This window comes from Notothenia rossii, assembly GCF_949606895.1.
Source record: "Notothenia rossii genome assembly, chromosome: 9".
NCBI classification, from domain to species: domain Eukaryota; kingdom Metazoa; phylum Chordata; class Actinopteri; order Perciformes; family Nototheniidae; genus Notothenia; species Notothenia rossii.
Genome location: NC_136907.1, coordinates 20,457,441 through 20,485,338, shown reverse-complemented (window position 1 = coordinate 20,485,338; position 27,898 = coordinate 20,457,441). Strand labels below are relative to the sequence as shown.

Genomic DNA, 27,898 nt, shown 5'->3' with positions numbered 1-27,898 from the left:
AAAAACATCGTTCACTTAAGCAGAAGACAGTGGTATAAAGTGTCATGAGAAATAGGGAGAGGTGGGAAAAGTACTCAGATATTGTACTTAAGTAAAATTACAAACCAGAGTGTAGGAATAGCCTACTCTGTTACAAGTAAAAGTACAAAAGTACTGGCATCAAAATATACTTAAAGGTACAAAGTAAAAGTACTCATTATGCGAATTGGCCTATTTCAGAATAATATAATTGATATGTTTTGATTATAACTATAGATGTATTATTGTGTTTATCAAAGCTGTAACTAAAGTATTATTTAAGTGTTGATTATATCAATAATCTGTAGTAGAAGTACATATTCAAATAGTCAAGTACAAGTACCTCAAAATTGTACTTAAGTACGTTACTTGAGTAAATCTACTTACACCACTGTGGCTGAGGGTCAACTTAAGGTTTTAATGATTAAAGGAGTTTTCTGCTGACTGGTACCATCTTGTGGCAACTGGGTCATATCCAGTGTTGGGACTAACGCGTTACAAAGTAACGCGATACTGTAACGCAACAATTTTTTGCGGTAACTAATAGCGTTACTAGTTAACTATTCCAATTAAGTAACGCCGTTATAGTTACTGTGATTTAAATGGGTGCGTTACTGCGTTACATTATGTGATGGAACTGAACCTAATCTCCCTGTGGATGTAATTTACAGGCGAATACAGCGATGTCCTCTCACAGTACCATGGAAAAGTGAAAGTAACCAGAGAGGAGTGATGATTGGATAATGCGGGGTAACATTTCAGGGTAAGCCAATCAGAGACAGAGTTGGGCGGGTCTTGCCTTATGGGGAAAATACACACACGAACACTGAGGTTACCTACTGTAACCCCAGCTTCTATGAGTAAATGGCGAAGCCCTCTAAGGCTATCGCTATTGGGTAATCCCCCTGCACACCTGCGCAGCACTGAAACACTTGTAGTCCACGCCCACCCGCAAGGTGGGCCCCGCCCTCGGGCCTTCTTCCGGTATAAATAGGAAGGAGGCCCGGCAATCTACTCCCATACAAAATAACTTTTCTTCAGCTATTCGTAGAGCCAGTGGGGCCCAGCGCTTAGAGGGCTGCGCCATTTACTCATAGAAGCTTGGGTTGCAGTAGGTAACCTCAGTTCTATTTCGTATATGGCTTCGCCCTCTAAGGCTCTCGCTATTGGGTTAAGGGCGAAGCATGATGTAGTCTGCGCCCCACTGGGTCCGCCCGGCACTAGAAGAACAGACACACCTGCTCAATAACACCCCATGCCTGTTGTGCCATGCGTAATGGCGCATCACCGTCCCTGGAACATAGCAAAACATGCCTATCTTCCCTGACGGGATGCAGGCTGGGAACAATACATACCCAGCCGCTGTGAGAAAGTGGAGACGAAGGTCCCACCTTGCCCAGCGATCATAGAAGGGGAACAGCAGCTCTCTGCGTGTCAGACAGGAGAGCGCCCAGCTGGATCCCTGACGTCACTCACTCTGACAAGACACTCCGTACCAACAATGTGTCAGAGGAAAAAAAGGAAACATCCCTCTCATAAGAGGGAAAAAGGGCCGCGCTCCGCGTGCCGAGAGGCAGGAGAGAGGCGCACAGCTGGATCCCTGACGTCAATCACTCTGACAAGACACTCCGTACAGGGTGTGTCAGAGAGGAATGGGAGACATCCCTTAAATACAATTGAATAAATGAGCAGGGGGAAGACCAAGATGCAGCAGTGCAAATGTCTTCCACTGACCTTCCTCCGTGCAAAGCCGTGGAGGAGGAAATTCCTCCGGTGGAGTGCGCATTGATGTTCTCCGGGGGATCCACCCCATGAGGAGACGTATGCCTGTGACACAGCTTCACACAGCCAGTGTGACAGCCTTTGTGCAGACAGAGGCTGCCCGATCGAGCGCTCTCTATAATGCACAAACAGGCGCTGAGAATGGCGCAAGGCAGCCGTGCGCGCCACTAGCAGGACAGCGCGCGCACAGGACAGAGGAGATGAGACGCGGCTTCTTCCTCCGACCTGTGAGGAGGGGGAAAGAAGCCATCCAAGGTGATCACTCATGACTCTAACGAGCTTGTGATGACCTTTGGCATACAAGCCGGGTTAGGGCGTAAAACAGCTGAACTGCCATCTCATTGGATCCGGAGGCATGACGGAGCCACAGAGAGAGCAGACAAATCACTCACCCTTTTCGCTGATAGAGCCAAAAGTAATACTACTTTGGCTGACAACAGTTTAAGGGGAACCTGGTCTAAAGGTTCAAATGGGGCTTTCCTTAGTGCGCGTAACACCAAAGTCAATGTTGCAGGCTGCAAGTATATTCTGTCCGGAAAAGAAGGGTCAGTTCAACAACATCAGCCTGTCAGCTAACACAGTGGCAGAGCGCATTTCTGACTTATCAAGTGACATATATGATCAGCTGTGCGACAAAGCCAAACTTTTCCGTGCATACTCTGTGGCTCTTGATGAGAGCACAGACATCACTGACACCGCTCAGCTCGCAATGTATGTCTGTGGTGTTGATGACAATTTTGAAGTGACAGAGGAGTTACAGTGAAACCAATGCATGGCCAGACCACCGCTAAGGAGATATTTCAGCAACTGTGTGATGCCATTGCGGATATCGGTCTGCCATGGAAGCGGTTTGTTGGAATTACGACGGACGGAGCGCCATCAATGACAGGGAGAAAAAACGGGCTGGTGGCACTTGTTCAAAGAAAACTGGAGGAGGAGGGTGTGGAGGAGGCTATTGCTCTGCACTGCATTATCCATCAGCAGGCCCTTTGCAGCAAATGCTTGAGGTTTGACAATGTGATGTCTGTCGTTGTGAAATGCATCAACCATATCAGATCCAGGGGCTTAAAGCACCGCCAGTTCCGTGCTTTTTTGGAGGAAATTGAGTCAGAATATGAGGATGTGCTCTACTTCACAGAGGTACATTGGCTCAGCAGGGGAAACGTCCTGAAGAGGTTTTTTGAGTTGAGAACAGAACTGAAAGTATTCATGCTGGAGAAGGGTGGGATGGCTGTTCCCGAGCTGAGTGATCCCAAATGGCTCATGGACTTAGCTGTTCTTGTTGACATCACGCAGGAGCTGAATGCTCTGAATAAGAAGTTGCAGGGCCAGGGCCAGCTTGTTAGTGCAGCATATGACAATGTCAGAGCATTCTCTACAAAACTGATGTTATGGAAAGCCCAGCTCCCTCAGAAAAACCTCTGCCATTTCCCAGCATGCAAGGCTCTCATGGACAGGGGCACAGCATTCAGTGGTGAGAAGTATATTGATGCCATTGTGAAGCTACAGGAGGAATTCGATCAGTGGTTTGCAGACTTCAAGACACACAGAGCCACTTTCCAAATGTTTGCAGACCCCTTCTCCTTTGATGTGGAAAATGCCCCTGGTGTGCTTCAAATGGAGCTCATCGACCTGCAGTGCAATTCTGAGCTCAAAGCCAAGTTAAGGGAAGTGAATGGGAAAGCAGACAAGCTTGGACAGTTCATGAGAGAATTGCCCCCCTCCTTCCCTGAGATTTCCAGGATGTTCAAGCAGACCATGTGCCTTTTTGGGAGCACATATATGTGTGAACAGCTCTTCTCCACCATGAACTTCAATAAGTCAAAGTACAGGTCCAGACTTACTGATGCACATCTTCAAGCCATACTGAGGGTTTCAACTGCTTCCTCCCTCAAACCAAATGTGGCTCAGCTGTGTTAGAGGAAGCACTGCCAGGTCTCTACCAGCAAGGAGTAGGCAAGAAAGAGCAACTGTACATAGTTATGTTGTGAAGAACAGTTAATGTTAAGAAGATGTTGAAGAACTGTTATTTTTAATAAATGTTTTGCGGAATACTTGAAGCGGCCCAGACTTGCCCAGACTCTACGTCCAGCGGCCCCCAGGTAAATTGAGTCTGAGACCCCTGAGCTAGAGCGTCCGCTCTTCGCTTCCTGTCGGCTGATGGGAGACGGGCACAATGTGAGCAAGCGACCTGCTGGCTGAGAGCCGCGTCCGCGGGCTCTGGCCCCAGGCAGGATAAGCACATTGCGTGCTGGTCATAGCTCATGATATATCCTGAGCCACATGAGGGACAATTTCGGACACAGTTGTTGCTCATGATGTTTAATGGTTCTGTGCTTCAGTAACTGCCGAGGTTTGCTGAAGAAAAGAGGGAGCAGATTGCCGGGCCTCCTTCATATTTATACCGGAAGGAGGCCCGAGGGCGGGGCCGACCTTGCGGGTGGGCGTGGACTACAAGTGTTTCAGTGCTGCGCGGGTGCGCAGGGGGATTACCCAATAGCGATAGCCTTAGAGGGCGAAGCCATATACGAAATAGAACTTGCTAATGCTAACACACACACACACACACACGGCAACGCCCACCACCAGCACAGACACACACACAGTAGGCTTGTTTGAGACAAGCGAGACCTGCGCAATTTCGATCAACGTCTTGCTAGTGCGTTGCATGATGGTTAGTCATTTTGTCCGACTTGCTCTGGAGGCTCGATTACATGAGACGTTGAAATCTCGCGGGACAAAGACGCCCGCAGCCTTGAGAGCGAGGCGCGGCGAGGCAGTGCAGTTCCTCTCCAGGGGCTGCGGAAGCTAAATGCTTGATGGGAAACGACTCGCTGGTATCTCGAGCTGAGCGCTCATTGGTGGGTTTTACCACGTGCTGGTGATGAAACTCTCCAATTGGCTCGGCAAAAGTTTGTATTTGTTTTGTGTCGGTTTTACATCGCCCCCTCCATTAACATTTTTCATCATTGTTCCACAATGTTTATCATCATGAAATTAATATCTATATATTTTATACTATACTTCCACTGCTTACCGTTTTCATACTTTATGTATCTTAGCATATTCATACACACTGTTCATACTGCTCACAGGCTGCTGTGTATATTCATACCCCTCACTGTTTATTCATCATTCAATTCATTCTATATTTTATTCTGTAGATTGTGTACATTACTTTTCACTTTACTGCTTGTTGCACTCCTGGTTGGAAGCTAAACTGCATTTTGTTGTCTCAGTACCTGTAATCTGTGTAATAACAATAGAGTTGAATCTAATCTTGAGCAGGAACAAATGTATTTACTTAGTACATATCTGACATTAACGATTAAACACATGTGTGCATTCTTTATAAATGTAAACCGAGTCAAACCGACTCCGGAGGTGGCGGTATGCACCTTAAAGTTGTTTGCAATCCGCCAAAAAACCGAGAGAAGAAGAAGAAGAAGAAGAAGAGGAAGAAGAAGAACCCGACTTGGAGCTCTCCGACTTCAGGCGAGCTTTTTGAGACCTCCCCCGGCTGCGATCGGCTATTCTCGTCTACTTTCGAGGCGAGCCGCAACGCGTCTCAAACAAGCCTAATGGCAGATGCAAGTATCAGCGAGAGCAGCACGCATTTACAACTTGGAAATATAACCACTATTTTCAATTTGTGGGGATAAAGGACGAAACAAATATTACGGTAAAATGTAAACTGTGCAGGACAGAAAGCATTGTCCACATCGAAACACAGCAATGCCAATCTCCTGAAGCACCTAAGTAATGTACATGTGGGGAGTTGTCTTTTCTCTCACTGTGCCACAGAACAACACAAAAACTTGTATTTGATTATTATTTTTAAAGTAAAGTAACTTGTTACTAGTTACTTTTATAATTTAGTAACTAATAAGGTAACTAATTACTTTTGGGAGAGCAGTAACTATAACTATTACAAGTTACTTTTTTTTAAACAACTTGCCCAACACTGGTCATATCACAAATAGTCATTGTTCACTTAAGCAGAAGACATTGTTATATTCGAGTATCATGGGAAATAGTAGAAAAAGCTTCTAACATTTTTTATTTTGCATACTGATAATAGGTTTAGTGGCCTACAGCTAATTCCTGATTATAAAAAGAAAATAATGTTAACATGAGGATTTTGCATGGAATAGTAAGTATCATCACTGTTGTATTATTTATTAGCCTTTTATTTAGACCCGAGGTCACTGTCTTTGCCACCTCAAAACATTCACAGATTTACATCCTTATTATCTCTTTCTAGAGGAAAAATCTATAAATATGGCAAGGTTTCTAAAATAAATATACATATTGAGTCACTGATATTTGTATGACTCGTACAGTGCTGTACGTCGTTACATATTGTTCATTTTCTAAGTTTTCAAACTCCTAAATAGACATATCTCTTGAAATTTGGATAATTCAAAAGTATTTATGTACTCAGACATCTACACTATGTGTTCAGGACTGATAAAAGCATGTTTGAATAATGATGTGTGTCTGATATGTTTTTTTTGTTGGAAAATATTATTAAAAATACCCGCACTGACACAACACAGGCTCAGTGGAGTCTAAAAAATAAGGAGATCACACAGATTTCAAACCACAGAATGTTTATTTAGAAGTGAAAGTGACAGACCTAAAGTCACTGTTGTACAGGAGGAAAAGTAGATCCTCCACTTACAACAGGACCACACCTTGTTTTTAGTTCTAAAGGTCTTATAGTAATACTTGGACCTGAACATTTCAGTAATCAAACAATTTCACTCATTCAACATCCTGCAACAAGAAAGATAGAGAAGGAAAGAGTGATAGAAACAATAGTGTAAGGACTCCCACCGATTACAATTATTGAGACATAAATGACCAGTGGCAAATCTGGGACTCCAGAATGAAACATGGCTTTGTGAATAAGGGATGAAACAGGGCTTACTTGTTGTCTTGTTGGCCACTCTGAGGGCAACCTCTCCATCTCTTCCATGTACATCAGGCGGGTTGCACACCGTGCAGGTGTAGGTACCACTGAAAGTCTGGGACACTTGCAGCAGGGTGATGGAGGCGTTTTTTTTCACGACATCCCCTGACAACACAACCTGGTTTCTAAAACGCCTTTCAGGCGGAGGATACGGCCTCACAGTACATCACCCGAAACACACAAAATGGCATTGAAACACAACTTCAATATCTTTAGAGCATCACCGTAAAACATCCAGTGCCACACACCGCCTCAGGTCTTCCATGCAGGGGTTTGAACATCCAAATAACTGACAAAAACGTGACAGGATATCTGGAACTGAAGATGCACCTCAGTTTCACATCCGTCCCGTTCAATGCTTCCAACTCCCATGCAGTATAAACTTGCATCCCACTGACTTTTTGCATCCCTAAAGAAAGAAAAATGATGTTAGAACAAATGCTCTCTAATGGGTTGTCTACTTATAGAAGAGTGTCTTGTGTCTGTAGCTATAAATTGTAAAATAAACAGTTTTTGTACCTATTGATATATTAATTAGGTTTATAAATCAAATTCAGAGGACTTTTTTATTGCCTGTAATGCATTCTGGTCAATGCTCTAATTTCACAACTGGTTAATGATTGTAAGGGTGTGTAGAGTTCAAGGTTTTGACTAGATACTGCATGTGTTTGACAAATAACACTGACCAGACTGGGTGCACGTTTTACTGCCAAACCACCGCTTCATGTGGAGTAGAATATGTTTATATCTAATGGTATCAAACAACCCCCTTCAAGTGGACTTAGTCTGCATAGGTAAGGTAGAATTAGAATAATACTCAAGTTGAAGGGGGATGAGGCGGGATGGCATCCCCCCTGAAATAAAAACGGTCAAAAATCATCCCCCTTCTAAATCTGCCATCCCCCCTTTCCATCCCCTATGTCCTTTTATCAATGAACGTGGCACTGGTATTACTGCCATTTCAACATTAATTTTGCGCATATTGAGTAAAATTCTTTTGGCGAGGGAGCAGGCATACATGCAATGACATTTTTACCAAGTCACTGACGCTATGCTATGCGAGTGCCCTAGGGCGCCAGAGCGCCGTGATGCGCCTGTTTGATTGATGCCAGAAGCTGCACTAGCGCAGGTAACGGTCATCACAATGGCCAAGCGACCAGGAGGACAACGCGATCTGAAGGACTTGATATCTAAAAAGGCTGAAAATAACATTTCAGGTAAGTCCAGAGTCAGTAATCTTAGTCATTACTCATTACTTTAGTCACCAAAGGCGGAATCTATGGACATAAGCAGCAATAACAAATTAGTTTGGAGTTTAGCTACGTTTTTCTCTCGTGTTAGCTAGCTAACTAATGCTAGCTAGCTAGCTAGCTAGCTAAAAGATGAGGACTTGAACTTCATTAGCTAACTAGGCTAGCATTAACGTCAGCTAATCATGTTAAAAAGAGGAACACGACAAGGGACACTGACATAACGTCAACATAGGCCGAGTTGGGAGTGAGAATGTGTTGATTCAGAAGCTAACAGAATAGAAGATTTGATAACTATTAATTTTAAGGTAATAATTATTAACTCTTTCCCAGTGCATTTTTGGGCATTTCTATTAATCTCTGGAGACTCACAGAATATTTTGTTATATGAATATTTAAATAGTGATATTAAAAGGAAGGTGAGAAACTCCTTTTTCAGCCCCAAAACTGTTATTAGCCTATTATATCCAAACTTGAATGTTGGGCATTTTAATGAAAATATGTAGTTTTCTTAAAAATCAACTAGAAGAGTAATGTCACCTGCTTGCATAAGAAGTCTGCTCAGTCATTGTAACAAAACCATAATGACCTTGTTTTCCTCACATAGAGGACAACCATGGCCAGGAAGCAGGACATGACACAGCAGGAGAGCGAAGAGCTAGAGGAGGAACAGGTTTGATCATTCTTAATTCTACATGTTGGGTTAAGACACTGTTATTTCAATTGGCCTAATACAGCTCATTATGTCAGTGGACAAGAGGCAAATTAGTTTTATTATCGTTTTTTGTTTTTGTAGTGGAAAGAAAAAGAGAGGAAGAAGCAGCAGCAGGGCAAGATAGTGCTGAAGAAACAAGCATCCCAGATTCTGACGGCCCAAGTTACCAGGGAGAGAGAAATAATTATCAAGATATCCCTGAATGCTGGACATCTAACATGTTTAGAGAGAAAAACTAAGCAATACCCATGGCTAATATGCCAAAACAAAACACTTGGTTGTCTAACTTGCCAGAAGATAAAAGCAGTTGGGCCAAATGCTAGTGGGAGCCAGGTGCATATTGCTGACGAGTGGTCTAAAGTTAAAGTGACAGCCTATGGTGCAACGAGAGCAGCACCGCTACAGTCTCTTCGGAAGAAGATACACATGCATAGAATGTCAGACTATCATCAAGCAGCTGAGAAGACCATGGAGACGGCAAAAGAAAAAAGAATGGAAACGTTGACTTCAGATATGCAGAGGGATCAATTCTTAACTACTGATCGAGTATTTCCCACAGTTGACAAGATTGTGAAATCCGCAAGGCCTTTCACAAACTGATATTGATCTGCAAGTCATGAATGGACTTGACATGGGAAGAACTTTACATTCAAACTATTCCTGTTCAACAATCAGCCGACACACAGGAAGTGAAATGAGAAAGAGAGTAGTCGGAAAGGTCCTTCAAAGTGGAACAGCATGTTCTGTTCTGATAGATGAATCTACAACTGACAGTAAAAAATCCTTTTTGATCATTTATATTAGAGCGAGCCTAGGGATGAGTGAAGAGCCACTAACATTCTTCTTGGATCTAGTTGAGCTTTCTGCTACCAATGCAGATGGAATTGATCAAGCTCTGATGAGTAACCTGTCACACCATGGCTTCTCTGAAGCTATTATGAAGGAGCGCTTTGTTTGCTTTGCTTCAGACGGAGCGTCCGTCATGCTTGGAAGTAAATCAGGTGTTGCAACCAAACTTGTTGAAAAGTTTCCCAACGTGATGGTGTGGCACTGCATGAAACATCGTCTTGAGTTGAGTGTTGGAGATGCTGTTGAGGAAATTGCAGGTATGAATGATTTCCAGTTTTTATACAGACAAAATATACAGTCTCTATCATGCATCCGCCAAAAACCGTCGCGAGCTCACTGAATGTTGTGAGGACCTTGCGTTACAGTGTCTGAACATAGGGAGAATTCTCAGCACTAGATGGGTGGCATCCAGTTATAGGACCATTAAAGCTGTATGGCAACAGTACCCAGCGCTCCACAAGCACTTTTCTGATGCCTCAGTTGATCCTAAAAGAAGATCAACAGAGAGATGCATGTTCAGTGGTTTAGCAAATCACCTCTCTAATGCAACCTTTGTCCATCATCTTGGAGTTATGTATGATGCTTTAGAAGAGCTGTCTGAATTCTCGCTCTCCCTTCAAGACAGAAACGTGACGCTCCCCAAGGCCGAAGCAAGTCTCAGTCGGCAGATCCGCGTGTTAAAGTCAATGGCAGAGCAACCTGGACCAAGGGCAGAGGAGACTCAGACAGCAGGGGATTTGAAGCTATTCAAAGGAATGCCAATGACAAATAATTCAAGGTACAGCAGAGAAATAAACCACCAACGTTTTTTTCATGCCTTGGCTGCTAGTATTGAGACGAGAATGGGTTGCCTGCCTGGTAAACAGAGAAGCAAGGAAGAATACCAGAGCTTTCTTAACAACGTCAAAGTGCTGCAGCCATCTAGCTGGCCAGATGCCTGTGGATTTCGTTATGCTGAAAAGGAAATACAGGAAATCTGCACCTTTTTCAAGCTTGATAATGCCAGACAAATTCAGAGAGGGATGAGTAGTGCTGTGTACCTGGACTCACATTCAGATTCAGGTCCGGACTCAAGTCCAGAGGTTCAGGTTCAGGTCCGGACTTATAAGTCCGGACTTGTGTCAAGTTGTGTGAGTAACTAAAGTGAACTTATTGTGAGCTAATTAACAATTGAAAATAAACTCATAATCAACTCAAATTCAAACTCGTCAGGTTTATTGTGCCCCCTTCCAACTTGTGTCTACACCATGTCTTTTCTAGAACTCTACATGTGTTACTAACTACACAACACAACTACATACATAGTGATGTACATACAAGACTCAATATCCAAGAGTACAAGTCTATGTGTTCTTGTTCAAGAACAACAGCATTTTGACATTGTCTGGGTGAAGTGTTGCTCTTTCGGCAGACACTATATCACCATACATACAAAGGAGTTAGCTTAGCTACACTACCAAATATGGCAACCAGCATCCCACGCTGTCAGTGTCCACTATGTCTAAGCCAGCTTCCCTTGACGTCACACAGATCTCGCGAGCAGTTGCGATATTTTGCGAGACTTCGTGAGTTCAGTAATGGCCGCCATATCAGAAGCCAAAACAATGTTTTTCGTCTTTTCTCAGCGCAAATTTCTCGATCTATGGAAGGTTTTAGATGGTTTAGAACACAAAGGAGAATATACGTAAGTACCGGTTCCTGACGTTCCGGTTTTAACCGGACTTGAACCGAAACTTTTTACAAGTCCAGTACCGGTTCGGCGTACCGGTACGCAGCACTAGGGATGAGGGAATATATTGACATGGTCAGACTCAAAACTGTTGATGAAATGATACCACCAGCACCAGAAGAGCTGAAACCCCTCCTTCAAGCAGTGAACACTCTGGTCATCTCCACAGCTGAGTGTGAACGTGGGTTTAGTCAGATGAACATTTTAAACACAACTAGAAGCTCCCTAGAGGTAAAAAGCATGTCAGCCTTGCTTTTCATCAAGTGTGTTAGCCCTCCACTGAACAAATTCAGTATATGTCAAGACTTGGCTTCAAAGCCATTGCTTAGCTAACAATCCAAAAGCAAGAGCCAGAAAAATTGAGACCAAAAAGCATGATTATGAAAATCTTTGGAAACTTCTATGAGATGGGGGGAGTGGAGTAGGCAGCCATTGACAAAATTGGTGCTGTTTTTTTATTATCTTATCACTTAATGCCCTGTTAAAAAAAGTAACATTGGGAATGTTGACATAAACTATTTGTATTTTTTAACTGCAATAAAATGATGACGGATCCATATTTTTCTAATTTTCTTCCTAAATTTTTTCATGAAGTGTTTAATTTACATAATGATTGAATTAATCACGATATAAAATTAACCCTTTAGATACCAGTTTTGATTGTATACCAGTAACTGCTTTTTTGAAAAATTACACTAATTCAATATTCTAAAAACAATTTTGACTTTATCAGCTGATCCATCTGAATAATAAATGAGAAGATTGATTTTGGTGAATTTGTACTTTGTCAGATTGAACAAAAAGGTACTGGACTGTTAACCTACAAGATTTGTACCATAGACTTCCATTATAACCACATTTTTTGATCCCCTCCCCCCCTTTAAATTAAAGTAAAAATTAGGGTTGCACCGAATGGGAAATTCTTGGTCGAAACCAATACCGAAAATAGGAAACAGTTGGCCGAAAACCGAATGCCGAAAGGCCGAAAATGATTAATATATATATATATAGAAATATATATATATATATATATATCTATATATATATATATATATAGAAATATATATATATATATATATATATATAGAAATATATATATATATATAATGTATACATTTTTTACCAATGTTGTTCAGCTGCCTGATTATGGAAAAAGACATGATTATGGCAAAACTTAACTTAAATAATAATCACTAGTATGGGTCCATAAAACATTTATTCAGCACTTTTGAATGCATACAGTACATTAACTCCAAGTCAAGTGCATTTTCTTTTCTCTGTAGGATAACTACAACAAAGTGCATTCAGAACAAAGCCAAGGTGCTTTAAAACTGCATAAACATCTAGGCCAGTAGACCTACAACTAAATAGTGTAAATAAAGACTGTAACAGCCAGGCCTTCAACAACAACAAATGCACCTATAAGTTTGGTAACCTAACGTGTTGTTGTGATGACGTAATCAAAACGCGCGCGACCATGCTCGCGGCTGGCTCACAGCCAACATGTCTGCCGCTTGGAGATATTTAAAAATATCAGAGAAAGGCGCGGATTGCGATTTGTAAAACGTGTTCAGCTGACATTTCTCGGGGGGGTGTAACTGCAAAGACTTTCACCACTTTGGGATTGCTCCACCACTTGAAATCAGAACACTCGGACAAATATGCGGAGTATGATCAACGTAACCCTGTTCTCTGACATTCAGTGATATTTTTTCGGTGCTAAAACCCTTTCGGCCGAAAGCCGAAAGGGCCTTTTTAACCATTTTCGGCCGATAATTTTCGGTGGCCGAATATTCGGTGCATCCCTAGTAAAAATAAGTTGTTTTGCAGTAATTGTCCTCTGCATTTGACCCTAAGTGTAAGTGGTCCCACGGCAGCCCGGGGACCGACTCCAATTCTGAGGTGCCTTTGTCAAGAGCAATGGCAGGAGTATCTGAACATCCATAACATGCATGTTGTTTTAGGAGTATAATAATTATCTTTATGCTGGTTGGTCTCGCACCCTCTGCGGGTTATCAGCACAAATTATGTCCCCATATGGTAAAATCCACCATCCCCCCTGATTTATTTTTACAACTTGAGTACTGGAAGAGATAATAAATACCCTAACTTAAAATGAATTAATTTCGAAATATATTATGTTGTATACCACTCTCAAATAATGTGTAAGTAATAATTTACTACAAATGAAAATAGCAAACCTTTCTGTGAATTAAATATACATGCTTGTGGTGATGCACTGCGTTCAGGTTCTACATTTATTATAGTATCCAAGTATTATTCAGAACTTGTGTTTACAGCCTTTAGGAAAGATGTGGGTTATTTAAACTTACCAGGCAGCAACAACCCTCCCACGAAAACACAAAGCAGAATCATCGGATTCATGGGCCCTTTCTCATTTCATCAAATCCCCCTCCTCGACTCCTCGGTCCTCCGGTAGTGACCCGGAAATTAATTTCAGCGCGCCATGTTGAAGGACATCTCATTTCTCTAAATGCACTTCGAGGACCAAGGATCGAGCGTCAAGGAGGCTCTCTGGAGGAGCTATAACCGAGGATACACTGATGGGTCCTCCACGGCTCCTTCGTAGATGCATTTCCGGGAACAGAGATGTTTCAAAGAGTCGTGACGCACGGCTGGACTTATCTCAGCCAATGACAGCTCTGCATGCATCCCCTGGATATTATTTTATTAACTCCGTCCACTCAGTATAACAGGCCTACTCTCTTTATTTGCTTTAGTTTAATAGATATCTAAGAAAGAGTCGATTTTTTTCTAGCATTTAGTGCTTCACATAATAAAATACACAACGGCTGTAGCCTGATTATATGCTTTAGGAGCTGTAGGTGCGTGTGGTACAGTGTGTAGGTGTGTGCGTGGTACAGTGTGTAGGTGTGTGTGTTGTACAGTGCGTAGATGCGGCGGACAGACGGGTCTCAGTTGGTTTGGTGTCCTATGCTTACTTTTAACTTGTAATATAGCCTAACTAAATAAAACGTTTGGCCCGTAATTTCAATTCCCCATTGTAGCGACCAGAGAGGGGGGGGGGATATATCCAGTCTCTGATAGTGTTACGTTATTATGAGAGTGCTCTGTTTGATTCTGAAATTGTATATATTGATATAAAATATATACATATATATACAGTATGTGTGTGTGTATGCAGGGGCGGAGCTTCCTACAGGCAATATAGGCGGTTGCCTAGAGCGCCTCCCAGAGGGGGGCGCCAAAAATTGCAACAATTTTTTTTTTTTTTTTTTTTTTTGCTTGGCGCAGTTTTGGCGCCCCCCCTCTATATCTGCAACCATTATTCTTACATAAAAAAAAAATTCTAACATAAGGGAAAATGAGCCAAAAATCTAAAACGGTCGGTCGGAGAGCCTCGGCTTTAGGTGTTCACAGTCAGAACATGCTAGAGCGCTGTGCATTGATGGGTATCGGTCAAGTGTTTATCAAATTGAGCGTTGAGGAAAGAAAGACTAACGTTAGAGAACTATGAAGAGGCAAAAGCCATCTGGGGCGCAGTATAAAAACAGAAGAAAAGAAGAAGAAGAGAAACGTGCCAAGGTGAAAGGTATGCAATTTTGATTGTATTGTCAACATTAGCGAATGGATCATGTAATCTTGCTAGTTAGCAAAGCCAACGTTAGCTAGCCAGCGTTTGTTATTGCCATTCAGTCGAAACTGTCATAAGGCTATTTTCTTTGTGTCATGAAATAGAAATATTAGTAATAAAAACAATGTTAGTTTTGGTGTAGCGAGCTAGCCAGTGTGGTGGAATGTTAGTTTGTTGGTAACGTTAGCTAACGTTAAGTTTACCTCAGAAAGCACATTGACTATCCGAGTCAAACATTTGCCAAATTCAACCCTGTCATAATGTGCGCTAACGTTAGCTAACTAGCTCAGTGGTTCTCAACTCCAGTCCTGTTGAATGTTTTCGTTCCAACCCAGAACTAACACACCTGATTCAACTGTTCTAATAAGATAGGCATAGCTCTTGATTAGTTGAATCAGACCTGTCAGGCTGTCCTAATGCTTACTAACTAAATAATAGCTACATTTAACAAATGGAAATGATTCAATGTTGATAATACACATTTTGTTATATCATTTTAGATTCACTTTTAAAATATCTGGGACCATCTGCTGCATCAGTTGACAAGGAACCGCCATGCACCTCAGCTGTGCCGGCTTCCTCAGGTGAGTGCAATGTGTCAATAGATGTTCCTGATGATAAATAATTGAATGTGAAATCCAGTCAATATATTTGCTCTTGTGTGTTCTTTCTATATTTATAGACCTAGAACCACATGAAGGAACGTCAGAACAGCAAGCTGCTCATCCTGATGAGATGACCACTGATTCCACCCTGCCACTGACCACTGTGTCTGTTTGTTCTGGTGAGTACAATATGTCAATAGATGTTCCTGATGTGATGATAAATAATTGAATGTAAAAATGACTGTCGTGCCATTTCTAATCCAGCCAATATATTTGCTCTTGTGTGTTCTCTATATATGTATAGGCCCAGAACCACTGCAAGGAACGTCAGAACAGCCTGCTGCATCTCATCCTGATTGCACCACAGATTCCACCCATACACTCTTCTCAGGTGTGTGCCTTATGAATGTAAAGATGTTTAGCTATAAACCTAATTGTCCTCATGCTTTCAAATAATTGCTTTCTGTTTTTATTTACATTTTACACACTGTCCCAACCTTTTTGGAATTGGGGTTGTTGTGTGTGTGTGTGTGTGTGTGTGTGTGTGTGTGTGTGTGTGTGTGTGTGTGTGTGTGTGTGTGTGTGTGTGTGTGTGTGTGTGTGTGTGTGTGTGTGTGTGTGTGTGTGTGTGTGTGTGTGTGTGTGTGTGTGTGTGAAGATATTGTGAATATGAGGTGAGAAAATGTGCTTCACATGCCCTCCAGATGCAGCAAAGACAGACGATCCACTACCAACCGATCCTGCTGACTGCCCTTCACATCTCACAGACACAATGAGGACAGAGTTTGTTCGGAGAGGACCATATCAGATAACACCTGATTTCATTTTCCCAAGGAGAGATGATGGGAGAAGTTGCCACCACCAGTACTTCAGCAGGACCTTAGTAAATGGAGAAAGGATCAAAAGAAGTTGGGTGACATATTCAAAAAAGAAGAACAGTCTTTTTTGTTTTTGTTGTCAACTTTTATCTCCAAAACAAATTAATTTAACAAATGCAGGACTGTCGGATTGGAAAAATGCAAGTGCTGCTTTGACCAGCCATGAAAATAGTCCGGAACACCTGAACAATTTGGCGTCATGGAAAGAATTGGCAGTTCGATTAAAACAAGGTACAACAATAGACAAACAAGAGCAGGCCCTCCTTGAGGCAGAGAAGAGTCGGTGGAGAGCAGTGCTGACACGACTGGTTGCTATTGTACAGTCTCTGGCAGGGCGAAATATGGCATTGAGAGGAAAGACAGAAATACTCTCCTTCAAATGGAAACTTTTTGAAAGAGGTTGAGCTTTTGGCGCAGTTTGACCCAGTGATGAAAGACCACATCCACAAGATTAAAAGTCAAACATCCCACCATAGCTACTTGGGCAAAACCATTCAGAATGAGTTGATTGAATGCATCAGTGGAAAGATTCTATCAACAATAGTGCAAGAAATAAAGAAATGCAAGTACTTTTCCCTCATTTTAGATTGCACCCCGGATGTTAGCCACACTGAACAGCTGTCAGTAGTCATCAGAATTGTGACACTGGAAGAAGACCCCCAGATTAAAGAGCACTTCATGGGATTCCTAGTAGCAGAGGAGTCCACTGGTGAAAGTTTGTCCGCCCTGATTTTGAAGAGGCTGGAGGAGTTGCAGATTGCCTTTGATGACTGCAGAGGACAGTCATATGACAACGGCGCAAATATGAGAGGGAAGAACAAGGGAGTACAGGCCAGGCTACTGCAGTTGAACCCAAGAGCTTTGTTTGTGCCTTGTGGGGCACATACACTCAATTTGGTCATTGCTGATGCTGCCAAAAGCTCCAAAGATGCCATATCATTTTTTGGCATTGTGCAGAAGCTATACTGCCTGTTTTCTGCCTCTACACAGAGATGGGCCATCCTCAAGAAACACGTCAACCTTTCACTCAAAATGTGGTCAGAAACCAGATGGGAGAGCAGAGTGAAAGCTGTGGAGCCTCTGCGATATGAAGCCGCAGCTGTGAGAGAGGCACTGCTTGAGGTGAGAAACCAGGCCAAAGACCCAATCATCAGGATTGAAGCCCAGTCTCTGGCAGAAGAAGTGGGGTCATTCCGCTTTTCACTGTGCACAGTGGTCTGGTATGACATGTTAAGTCAAATTCAGCAGGTGAGCAAAGTCCTGCAGTCCCAAACAATGCAAGTGGATGTAGCAGTAAGTCTACTGAAAAAGACTGAAAAAGCTCTCAAATCCTACAGAGCCACAGGCTTTGTGGCTGCACAAACATCAGCCAAGGACATGTGTGAAGACATGAATGTGGATGCAGTCCTTGTGCAAAAGCGGCTGAAGTCAACAAAGAGGCACTTCTCATATGAGTCTCCTGATGAGCCATTGAGGAATGCCTTGCAAAATCTGGAGGTAACGTTCTTTAACGTGGTGGTAGATGCTGCAGTGTCAGCACAAAAGGAGAGGTTTACCACTCTTGAACATGTGCAAGACAAGTTTGGCATTCTGTACAACTTCCCAGACCTGCCACACCAAGAGCTGATGAAGCAAGCAGAGGCACTTGCACACACCTTAAGCCATGGAGGGCAATCTGATTTGGATGGGAAGGAGCTGGCTCAGGAGTTGGAAAATGTACCTGACTTGCCATCAAAGAGCATGACAACTCTTGAGTTGTTGAAATTCATACATACAAAGCAGCTCACCGAAATATATCCCAACTTGTGTATTGCTCTGCGGATCAGTGCAACGCTACCAGTAACAGTAGCTTCAGCCGAGAGGAGTTTTTCCAAATTAAAACTCTTGAAAACATACCTGAGGTCCACCATGGCTCAAGAACGCCTCAGTGGTCTGGCTGTAATCAGTATTAACCATGAGGTTGGTGGTCAGATTTCATATGATGATGTGATTGATGACTTTGCAGCGAGGAAGGCCAGAAGGATTGCACTGTAAATGGAAACCAGTAGGAGCTAATATGTAGGCCAACCTTGTGTGATGATAGGGAGTGGATTGTAAATAGTTCTTGAGACAAAGTGAATTTGTAATTTTTATGTATTTGTTTGTTTATTTAGCATATTATATTTTGATTATTTGACATGTGTAACATATTTTACAATACATAATTTTCTTTTAAAGCAAATGTGCACGTTATTTTATTGTTTGTTATTGTTATTATTATTATTGTTTGTTAGCTAAGTTGTTTGTTTTAATTCTTTAGTGTGCACTTTACATTTCTTCTTAATTTTCTTTGAAAGCAAATTTGCACATTCTTTTATTGTTTGTTGATATTATTATTGTTTGTTAGCTAAGTTGTTTATTTGTTTTAATTCTTTAGTGTGCACTTTACATTTATTCTTAGCTCTTGTTCTTGCTTGTAATAAATAAAGCTGCAGTACTTTACTGTATAACTGTTAAGATGTTTTGATATTTTTTTTGGGGGGGGCGCAGTGGTGAAGCTCGCCTAGGGCACCAAATGTGCTAGGTCCGCCCCTGTGTGTATGTGTGTCCGCATCTGTAGCCTGTTATTGTCTCATTATTCCGCACTGTGAATTAATTAAAAGTAAATATAAGTCGTCATGAACACATCTGTCCATCAGACAGAGGGCTGCTGTGCCTCCTGTCATCATTAATGGAAGTCTCTTTAAAATGACCGCTCAGAGGAGAGGAGTTCTCATTTCTCTAACCGCCTGCAGCTTCCCCTCCTCTCTCCTCGGCTCCCCTCCTCGGCTCCTCCGTTCGCATCTCCTGTGGGCGGGACTAAGTCTCGAGGATAGGAGTCGAGGAGGGGAGTTAGAGAAATGAGAAAGGGCCATTGTATTAGACATGCTTTCAGTCATGGATGTTCTTCACAGCAAACTGGGGAGGACTAAATATTGGTGGTGAAAATGTTTGGTAGTTTCTGATGGGCGGAGTAAAATTAGCCTAAAAGGAATTAGGAGGTTATCATGATTATCTCATGATGAATATTGACACCTCTCCTTATGCGCTTGCATAACACAAATGATTATTAGGCAAAGCAAGACTCAATTCTAGGAGTCTGTACACATGTTGTTGCACAGTACAGTATGCTGTTTTTGTTTCAGAGTCTGAATGCATCTCAGTACTGTGCATGATATATAAAACAATACCTTGCTGTGATGTTAGGGCATTATAAATCAGATATAGAAAGATTGATTGCTCGAGGAAGACAAGATATTACCAGCCATCAAAGCTAAAAAAATAAATAAAAATAAACTAAAGAGATAGTAACAGTGTACAGTTACACAAAGAACTGTGGTGTTACCGCTCTCAGAGGTGGCTGTGTATGGCATAAAGAGGAAATCAACAGTCTGGATGGATTGCCGATCTGGTTGATCATGTGTTAGTTCAGATTTGATGTGACATCAACAACCATGTTCAAATGGTCACTGTAATTTAGGGTAAAATATCTAAAGAGGCCATGACACAATTGTTTATATCTATAGTGATTAATTCATGAAATTGTGTAATTAATGTTGGTTGTGTTTAAAGCATTATTTCCAACAACTGCTAAAAATAATAGATTCATGACATTTCCTGTATTTCATACTGCACAGGAATGCAGTATTTTATCAAACGTGACCATGATGCATTGCGATAATCTGACAGGCATGGCTGAGATCAGAGATGGTATATTAACAAAGATGCTCTCTAAACATACGGTCTCTGGTGTTAAGATGGTTAAACAGTGGAAGTAAGAGAGTCATACAGAACATATGTCAGCAGTGCTGTATACTGTCTGAACTATACCCTCACACTTCGAATGAATGTCCTCCTTAGTGTCTAACCACGGATTAGTTCGTTGTTTGTGAATCGAAAGTAAACTCTATTAGGGTTATAAAGTTCTAGTATATGGTTTTAATGCAGCATTTGTCAGTGTGTGTGTGTCAGTGTGTCAATGTATCACCCATGATACATTGCGGGACCAGTTGTTTTGGGGGTTTTCCTTCCCCTGAGAATCGTCTGTCAGGAAAGAGCATCTTTAAGCTGTGTGTCGACCTCAAAAACCTCCACAGCATGTTTGGTTTAAGCTACACAAGCTTTTTATTGCCATGAAAATAAGAGTTTGGTTCTGGTGATGTATGCAGCCAGTCACAAATGCCTGCCTGTCAGACAATACCCAGGGAACAAACTCCATCATCTAGCATTAGCTCACTGCAGTGCTCTCGAACGGCCAGACTGAATGGTTACGGCTAGTGGTATCAAATGGGCGCTCTTCTCGCGTTACACTCTCTGTAGTTTGCCTTCTTGACACACCTTTTGTTGTCTCGTCTAGCTACTAGCTAGAGTTGGCTAACCGTTGCTAGCTAGCGAACATCACCCGCCAGCGGTGAAGTTTAGTTAGGGCAAAACAGCAACTCTGAAGCCGAGGGAGTCGACACGTGACGGCTGACACCCTGCCAGGTAGTTTATCTTTTAAATCAAGGACGAAATATGTTTTTACATTGTTATATTTATGACGGTCTTGTCAAACGTTGGAGAGACATAACAGGTTCCAGTCATTAGCAGGATAGCTAGCTGGCTAGCAAGCTAACGTCATATAAACTGTCACACAGCAAGTGTATCGCCACCTGCTCTGTGATCCATAAGCCTGGATGCGAACGTACGTTTGCCTGTATCTCTATTAGGCCAGTCTCTGCTGCTGATATGTTAAGCGTCTGCATCACAGCATAGGTTTCTGCTTGCTAGTGCTGATGCTTTCCCTTTTCAACGCAGCCCCACCAACCTACCACAACATGAACCCGTCCTCTTTCATATACGCCTCGTGTCTCTGTTAATTTAGAGCTATATGTTGTTTTTTACGTGTGAATAAGTGGTGGTTTCTCCTGCAGGATGAGTGGTGATGAAGTGAACCCAGCTGCAGTGGCAAAGCCAGTAGAGGATGTGCAAGGAGATGACCGGTGGATGTCTCAGGTTTGTTTTTTTAATAGCTATATCATATCAAAATGACAATGTATTCACTATTTACAATGCATTATTACCATCTGGAGGATTTGGCATTATTTCATTGAACGTTTTGTATTTTTTCCATTCTTGATCAGATGGAACATTTGATTGGGCTTTGTCTTTATTATGCATGCTTTATGTTAGTGTTGTCTCAGTGGTTTGTTGTTTTCTGCTCTGTCTAAACAACAAACCACTGCAACTCTGCCTGACCCTTCCCACTCAAACACATGCACAATAAATATAAAACGTATGTTATCTAATATATTTTTTCTAATGTGTCTGTATGCTCAAGTGATTGACATTCACATCTCTTGAATCTGTTAGAATGTATATTCTTGGAAATCTTATTATTTAATCTGCCCCAAATACAACACATTTTATAATGCAGCAACAATACATTTAATATTGTGTTAAATATCCACCATTCATTTTCAATATTGTTCGTTGATCCCACAGCTAGAGGCGAGAAAAATACATTCTCATGAGATAATGCTTTGACAGTACTTTCAATTATACAATTTACAAATGTGGGGCAAAGATTGAAGTAACCATTCCCAAGATGGGTGTTTTTCTTTCAGAGCATCACTTTATGTAGTTTTTTAGTGGCACCTTCTGGTCTGTCTTTTCAAATGTAGTTTTCAAAAGCTACAACTAGTCTTGTCGTGCGAGAAGGTTGCATTATTTTTGTTTGACTCGGAAGGACAATTATCTAAACGTTAAAAAACTGAGGCCTTAGATCAGATTGAAATGCATGTCAGTAACTGATTTAAATGGCATGGTTTTCTTTAAAGTGTATTTTTTGATCATGATTTTTGACTGCATCTCATACTCTGTTGTGACGAGGCTGTGTTGTTTTTGGGTGTTTTTTTACAGCACATAAGATTTGTGCAGGAGTGTAAGGATGCTGAACCAGACGTGCTTTTTGTGGGAGATTCTATGATACAACTAATGAAGCAGTATGAGGTGAGACAAGATAATTATCTTTCTAAACAGGCTCATTCGACACACTTGCATCTTTATGTAGCTTTTACTAAACCATATTATTCTCAATCACTACTCTAATGTAAATGTACATTTGTAATGACTACTCTCTTGACATTTACTCCGCCTCAGTGAGTTGCTTGATAAAAGTCACCAAAGTTCAGAAATGTTCATATGAATTGTAGATTTTTGTTTTCCTCCGCACAGGTCTGGAGGGAGTTATTCTCTCCTCTTCATGCGCTCAACTTTGGCATTGGAGGGGACAACACCTGTAATGTGCTGTGGAGGCTGCAGAATGGAGAGCTGGATAACATCCGTCCCAAGGTGAGAAACACCTGCCTAGACCTCCAGCATACAGTTCACTCTTCTACATCTCACATGCACAACAAATACTCTGCATACACATTTCATTTCCGTTATCCATGTGCATACACTTCTTTTGTCTCTTTGACTCAGAAATCAGTTTGGTCCTTTTACAAAAATCTTGCATGTGATCTTCCCTGCCCTCTTTATCATTTCTAATCATCCTCCTGTAGGCAAAGATACTTTTTTGGTTTGGCACTCACAACACATCCAGGGAATGCATCCTACGGTTTCCTTTTATATTGTAACACTGTGAAAAACAAATCGGCAGGAGAGCTAGTTAACTTTAGCTGTTAGCAGTCGGTGTAGCAAGGTTCCTCTAAGTTGCACTATGATGTGTTCATGCTCTATTTAGTAAAAACCTACATGGGCTAAGGTTAATTATAACCTTTCCATGATTTGCTCAATTATATTATAGTGAAACATAATTTTTTGCAAGAAACAAATAAAAACAAGTTATTTTTGCAATATAAAAGAGATATAAGACAGGGAATTATGACATAGTTAACTTCCTGACAAAAAGCAGTATGCCAACGGTATAAGTGAGTTGAGCCATGGTTTAATTGATTTTTATTTATTGATTTTTACAATGAATTGGTATCAAGAATAGCACAATTCACTGGTATTCCTAGCAATAAACACATTTCTGGTATTGTGAAATACCAGATTTGGAGGATCCCTTTTAGGAGGAGCAAGAGTCTGTTGTATCCCCCTCACAGTGCTTATGGTGGTGCTGATGATATAGACATAGGGAACAGCTTGCATTGCTCACCCAGATATAAAGCCAAGACAACTCATTCCTACAGTCAAAATTAACAGGATGTTAGCATTACTGTATGCAATACTTTGATCACACTTCTGTCAATTTAACTTGTAACTTCTCTGGTCTTGAAAGAACGTTACGCATCGAACTGATGTCCACAATCACGTTTATTTTCTTCTTTGTACAATCATGAAACACCGTGAAAACGTGTTCGCCTAGTAGACCAGCAATAGAATTACATTATACATCGTTTACACTTTTAGCGCCCTTTACTCTCTCACAAACACAAAGTAAACATCCGGGCTAGAGGTCACTTGACTTCCGGAAAGAAAACTATTATCATTTTTAACAAAGTTCAATCATACATTAGGCACTCTTCAAAAAATACAAAACAATAAACAAGGGCACTTTGAGCGTCAGCTACATAACTGTGTTCAGTAAACATGAACAATTTGTCTTGTCTGTGGCCTTGTCCAGGTTGTGGTGTTGTGGGTAGGAACCAATAACCACCAACACACAGCAGAGCAAGTTGCAGGAGGAGTTCATGCTATTGCGCAACTGCTCACCTCCCGCCTACCCAAGGCGAAGATAGTTGTTCTGGTAAGTACTCTAGTTTTTTTTTAAGAGGCACGTTTAAACTTGCCATTTAGTTTCCTTTGTTGTCTTCTCTCTGCACTTATCACATTGAGAAAACATTACATTTCCAAGTTAACTTTGATTCAATATTTTGTAAAGATTTAGCATTGTTATTAAAATCGACACAAACGATTGGTCCTTTTATGATGAACATTGCATGATAAAGAAAAATTCCCTCACAAGTTACCATCTTCAAAATGCAGGAATGAGAAAGAAGCTGAATTTGTTTCCATAATGAACAAATATATAATATGATACAATTAGTTTAAGGTTCAAAGGTGTTTGATTTAAATATTTTCAGTAAATTGCAGTTTGGAATACTGTTGATGCTCTGCTAAAAGGCTAGTGTGCCATAATGAATGATACTTGGAGTAGTAGTACAAATGAACATACAAGGATCCTCAATTTTTTTGTGTTGGTTTATAATGTGGAAGACTATCCTTGCCCTTGGGTATCAAATGCCCTCTTTTTTATATAAACAAACAACTGAAATAAAAACATATATATATATATATATATATATATATATATCAAGGTTTGACTCACATATGGACTTGAATAAATGGGTTAAAAATATTTGTCTTGACTCAGGGTCTGTTGCCTCGAGGGGAGCGACCCAACCCCCTGAGGGAGAAAAACGCGGCGGTTAACGAGATTCTGTGCGACTCGCTGCCGCGGCTGGGCCGGGCTCAGCTCCTGGACGTGAGCCGGGAGTTTGTTCACTCTGACGGCGCCATCAGCCCGCAGGACATGTTTGACTTCCTCCACCTGACGCCCACAGGCTACCGCACGCTGTCCAAGCCCCTCAGTGACCTGCTGCTGCAGATCCTGGAGGAGAAGCCAGGGGAGCGGCGAGCCCCCCTGATTTGAGGGGCCGCGGCCCAGCACCACATTTATCCAGAGGTATGTCTCACCCGCTGCTGTGGGAGACGGGGGAGACATGTCCCTGGTATCTGGAGGAGGAAGGGCTCACTCATAGGGTGGGGGGGAGGCACACCAATGTGAGTGGGCCCTGAAGGGGTGTGGGATCACATACATGAGGGGTGGGTGTGGAGAGGGAGAGAGACCTCACTACAGACGTACACACTGTGAATGCAAAAGGTTTACCAATGTCAGCCTACTATGAATTATAGACGGATATACCGAGCTCACGCAGGACTGCAGTGGAACACACAGATTAATTAGTCAATAAAAGTGTGTTTCCATCTGAGATATGATGCAAAACAGAAAAACGATGACATTTCTTCTTCTGTGATTCGACTGCAAAACAGTTAGCTGTGTGAACTTTATGTTAATACATAAGAAGTGCACTGCTCCACACATACAGAACGAGTATGTTAAAAAACATTGAACAATGTTACGAGTCTGACCTGCGTGATGCAGAGCAGTGGTTCCCAACCCGAGGGTCACGGCCCCCTAAGGTGGCACCACAAATGTTAAAGGTCAAAAGATAGTTAAGAGTTAAGATGGGAAAATATACTTACCTCTTCAGCCAAATTGAAACAATCTGAGAAGTAAAGTAAACATTTTAAGGTTGCCTGGTCCAAGGGTCGGGAGTCACTGTCTTTATACAATTATGTATCGCACTATTTAAAAAAATCTCACTATTAGATGATTTTGCTTTAATAATCCAGTGTAGCAAAAGTCATACAAATTACACACATTTACTTTGATATCGTTTTGTCTGTCCAGCGCTTCATGTTTATTACTTCATTTTCTCTGCAAGACAAGAGCACTCTAAATGTTTACTTTTGAATTAAGTCAATACTTGGAAGTCATTTTTAACCTATCAATATCAGATATATCCGTGTATATCCGGGGAGATAACTACTTCCCGACAAACCACACATTCACCACGCTTCTGTCTTAAGTGATTGAACATCAAGTGAAAATCATGTCGTCCTATTTACTCATTAATGATGATCCCTGATAACTAACACAAACACCCTTGTGTAAAACATGTGATTACATTTTACTTGTACATTTTACAGATAAATCTACTGTGACATTTGATGTCTTAAAACTAGCGTTTCAAACGTTTTGTGTTGCCAAAACCGAGACCTGCCGTCTTTTTAAAATTGTGATTGTACTGTTTCATAAGCTTTGCAGTGCAACCGAGCTCTTAATTTTATTTTTATTTTTCAAAATGAAGTAAAACAAATGGGGATTCTCGCTTCAGCTCCGGTCTTCGTGTTATTCCATATGAAAATACAAATGGATTTGGAAAATCTTCTCTGTCTGTATCTCACACTAATGTTAAAACACTAGCAGTCTAACACTTTGACAAGCACATGCTCTCTCTCCTTCTCCCTCCTAAATACATGGATATTCATTATTTTCTCTAAAAATCACCTCTTTATTCTGCTTCTCGCCTCCTCTTCTCTCCCTGTTGTATTTATAGTCGACTCTCCCCCTCGGCCCTGACATCTGTAGTTACTGAATCTTTTTAGGAATAAAAAGTAGCCACATGGTTAATCTCCTGAACACGGCTATGCAGATCATTGTCGCGCGAAATGCTAATAAGCAAATACAATTCACCTTAAAAAAACATGACGTCTGTTAGCTTCTGCTGTAGCTGTTTCTTCATGAGTCAAATGATCCGATGTTGCTGTCTTAAGCTCTGCACGCCTGCGTGCTGCGTGACATATAAATGGTGTATGTGTGTGTGCCTTAAGTGTTCCTAGGGATGGTTGTGTACAGTATGTCTGGTATTGGATTGTGTAAGTTGGACATATGAGTGTCTTAACTGTGACCCCTGCTGTATATAAGACGTGAAACTTGAGGAAATGATGTTTGAAGGGGGTTCAGATTGTGGGAGTCTGTGTTTGGTGCGATACAACATGTGCACTGTTTGGCTCATGTCATGTTGAGGTAAAGCATTCCAATAAAGAAAATAAGGATCTGATCATGTGTGGGGAGTGGTCTTTTTGATTTCTGCCTGTTATCAATAGCTTTGAAGAGTGGGCTACGGAAGCCCTGAGTGGTAAAAAGTGAAAAAAAACAAAAAGCATCTAAATAATTGTATGTGATTTTCAGACAAAAACACTGACAAGGAAAGGGGTTTTGCTCGGATTTTATTTTTTATTTTCCTTTATTTCTTTTTTTATTAAGGAAATATATGTGATTCCCCCCCCCCCCCCCCCTCCCACTTGCCTCTCAGGGCTTCTTTAGGGATGAAGATTCTCTATTCTCCTTGTGGTTCTGAAATAAAGGCTAGTCATCTTCAGCGCTGTGTGTTACACTCACCAGCAGAGGGAACCATTTCATCAGACAACTCATTTAAGGAGACGATAATAAGCCTCACAAAGAGTTCCTTAATGCCTGATTAGATTATGTTATCCATTCATCTCTAATGTAATTATTCACAAACAGCCCTTTAGAAGCAATGTAGACTCGTGCTAACATGTAGTTATCTGTGCTGGAGTGTATATGATTATTGTTGCAAGCTGTAAAATGCGTAGTTATTAAACCATTTGTTCATGTTAAATGTTAAACTCATTCATTTGAACTGAGTCAAAGCTTCTCCGGTGTAACATTTGGTTCATTAAGAGACCTGTACTGTCGACTAAGTCTGAAGTTTGAGGCTCTGTTAACACACCAAGCTCAGCCCAAAACGAATCTATTCAATGCTGGATTTACTGACCTATTGAAGCTGCTATTTTAACAATAAAAAAAACAATCATTACATATGT

The 27,898-nt window shown here is 41.4% G+C and overlaps 2 protein-coding genes across 6 annotated transcripts; both read left to right on the top strand.

The window, feature by feature from the left end:
- Positions 1-14,579: 14,579 nt before the first annotated feature.
- On the top strand, positions 14,580-18,984 carry LOC307018512 (zinc finger MYM-type protein 1-like). Of its 5 annotated transcripts, XM_079648770.1 has the most exons (5): positions 14,580-14,892; positions 15,435-15,518; positions 15,617-15,718; positions 15,844-15,930; positions 16,244-18,984. In XM_079648770.1, exon 5 carries the CDS (start codon positions 16,847-16,849, stop codon positions 18,449-18,451), a length of 1,605 nt encoding a protein of 534 aa, XP_079504896.1. In that variant the 5' UTR covers positions 14,580-14,892; positions 15,435-15,518; positions 15,617-15,718; positions 15,844-15,930; positions 16,244-16,846; the 3' UTR covers positions 18,452-18,984. The 5 variants fall into 5 exon arrangements, with proteins under 5 accessions (XP_079504896.1, XP_079504893.1, XP_079504895.1 ...); XM_079648767.1 differs by having other exon boundaries at positions 14,580-15,518; XM_079648769.1 differs by having other exon boundaries at positions 14,580-15,518; positions 16,198-18,984.
- A 1,540-nt stretch (positions 18,985-20,524) lies between these two features.
- On the top strand, positions 20,525-27,111 carry pafah1b2 (platelet-activating factor acetylhydrolase 1b, catalytic subunit 2). Its single transcript, XM_079648794.1, has 6 exons — positions 20,525-20,920; positions 21,349-21,430; positions 22,337-22,426; positions 22,652-22,768; positions 24,048-24,170; positions 24,798-27,111. The coding sequence occupies exons 2-6, from the start codon at positions 21,350-21,352 to the stop codon at positions 25,074-25,076; spliced, it is 690 nt and encodes a 229-aa protein (XP_079504920.1). The 5' UTR covers positions 20,525-20,920; position 21,349; the 3' UTR covers positions 25,077-27,111.
- Positions 27,112-27,898: the final 787 nt, after the last annotated feature.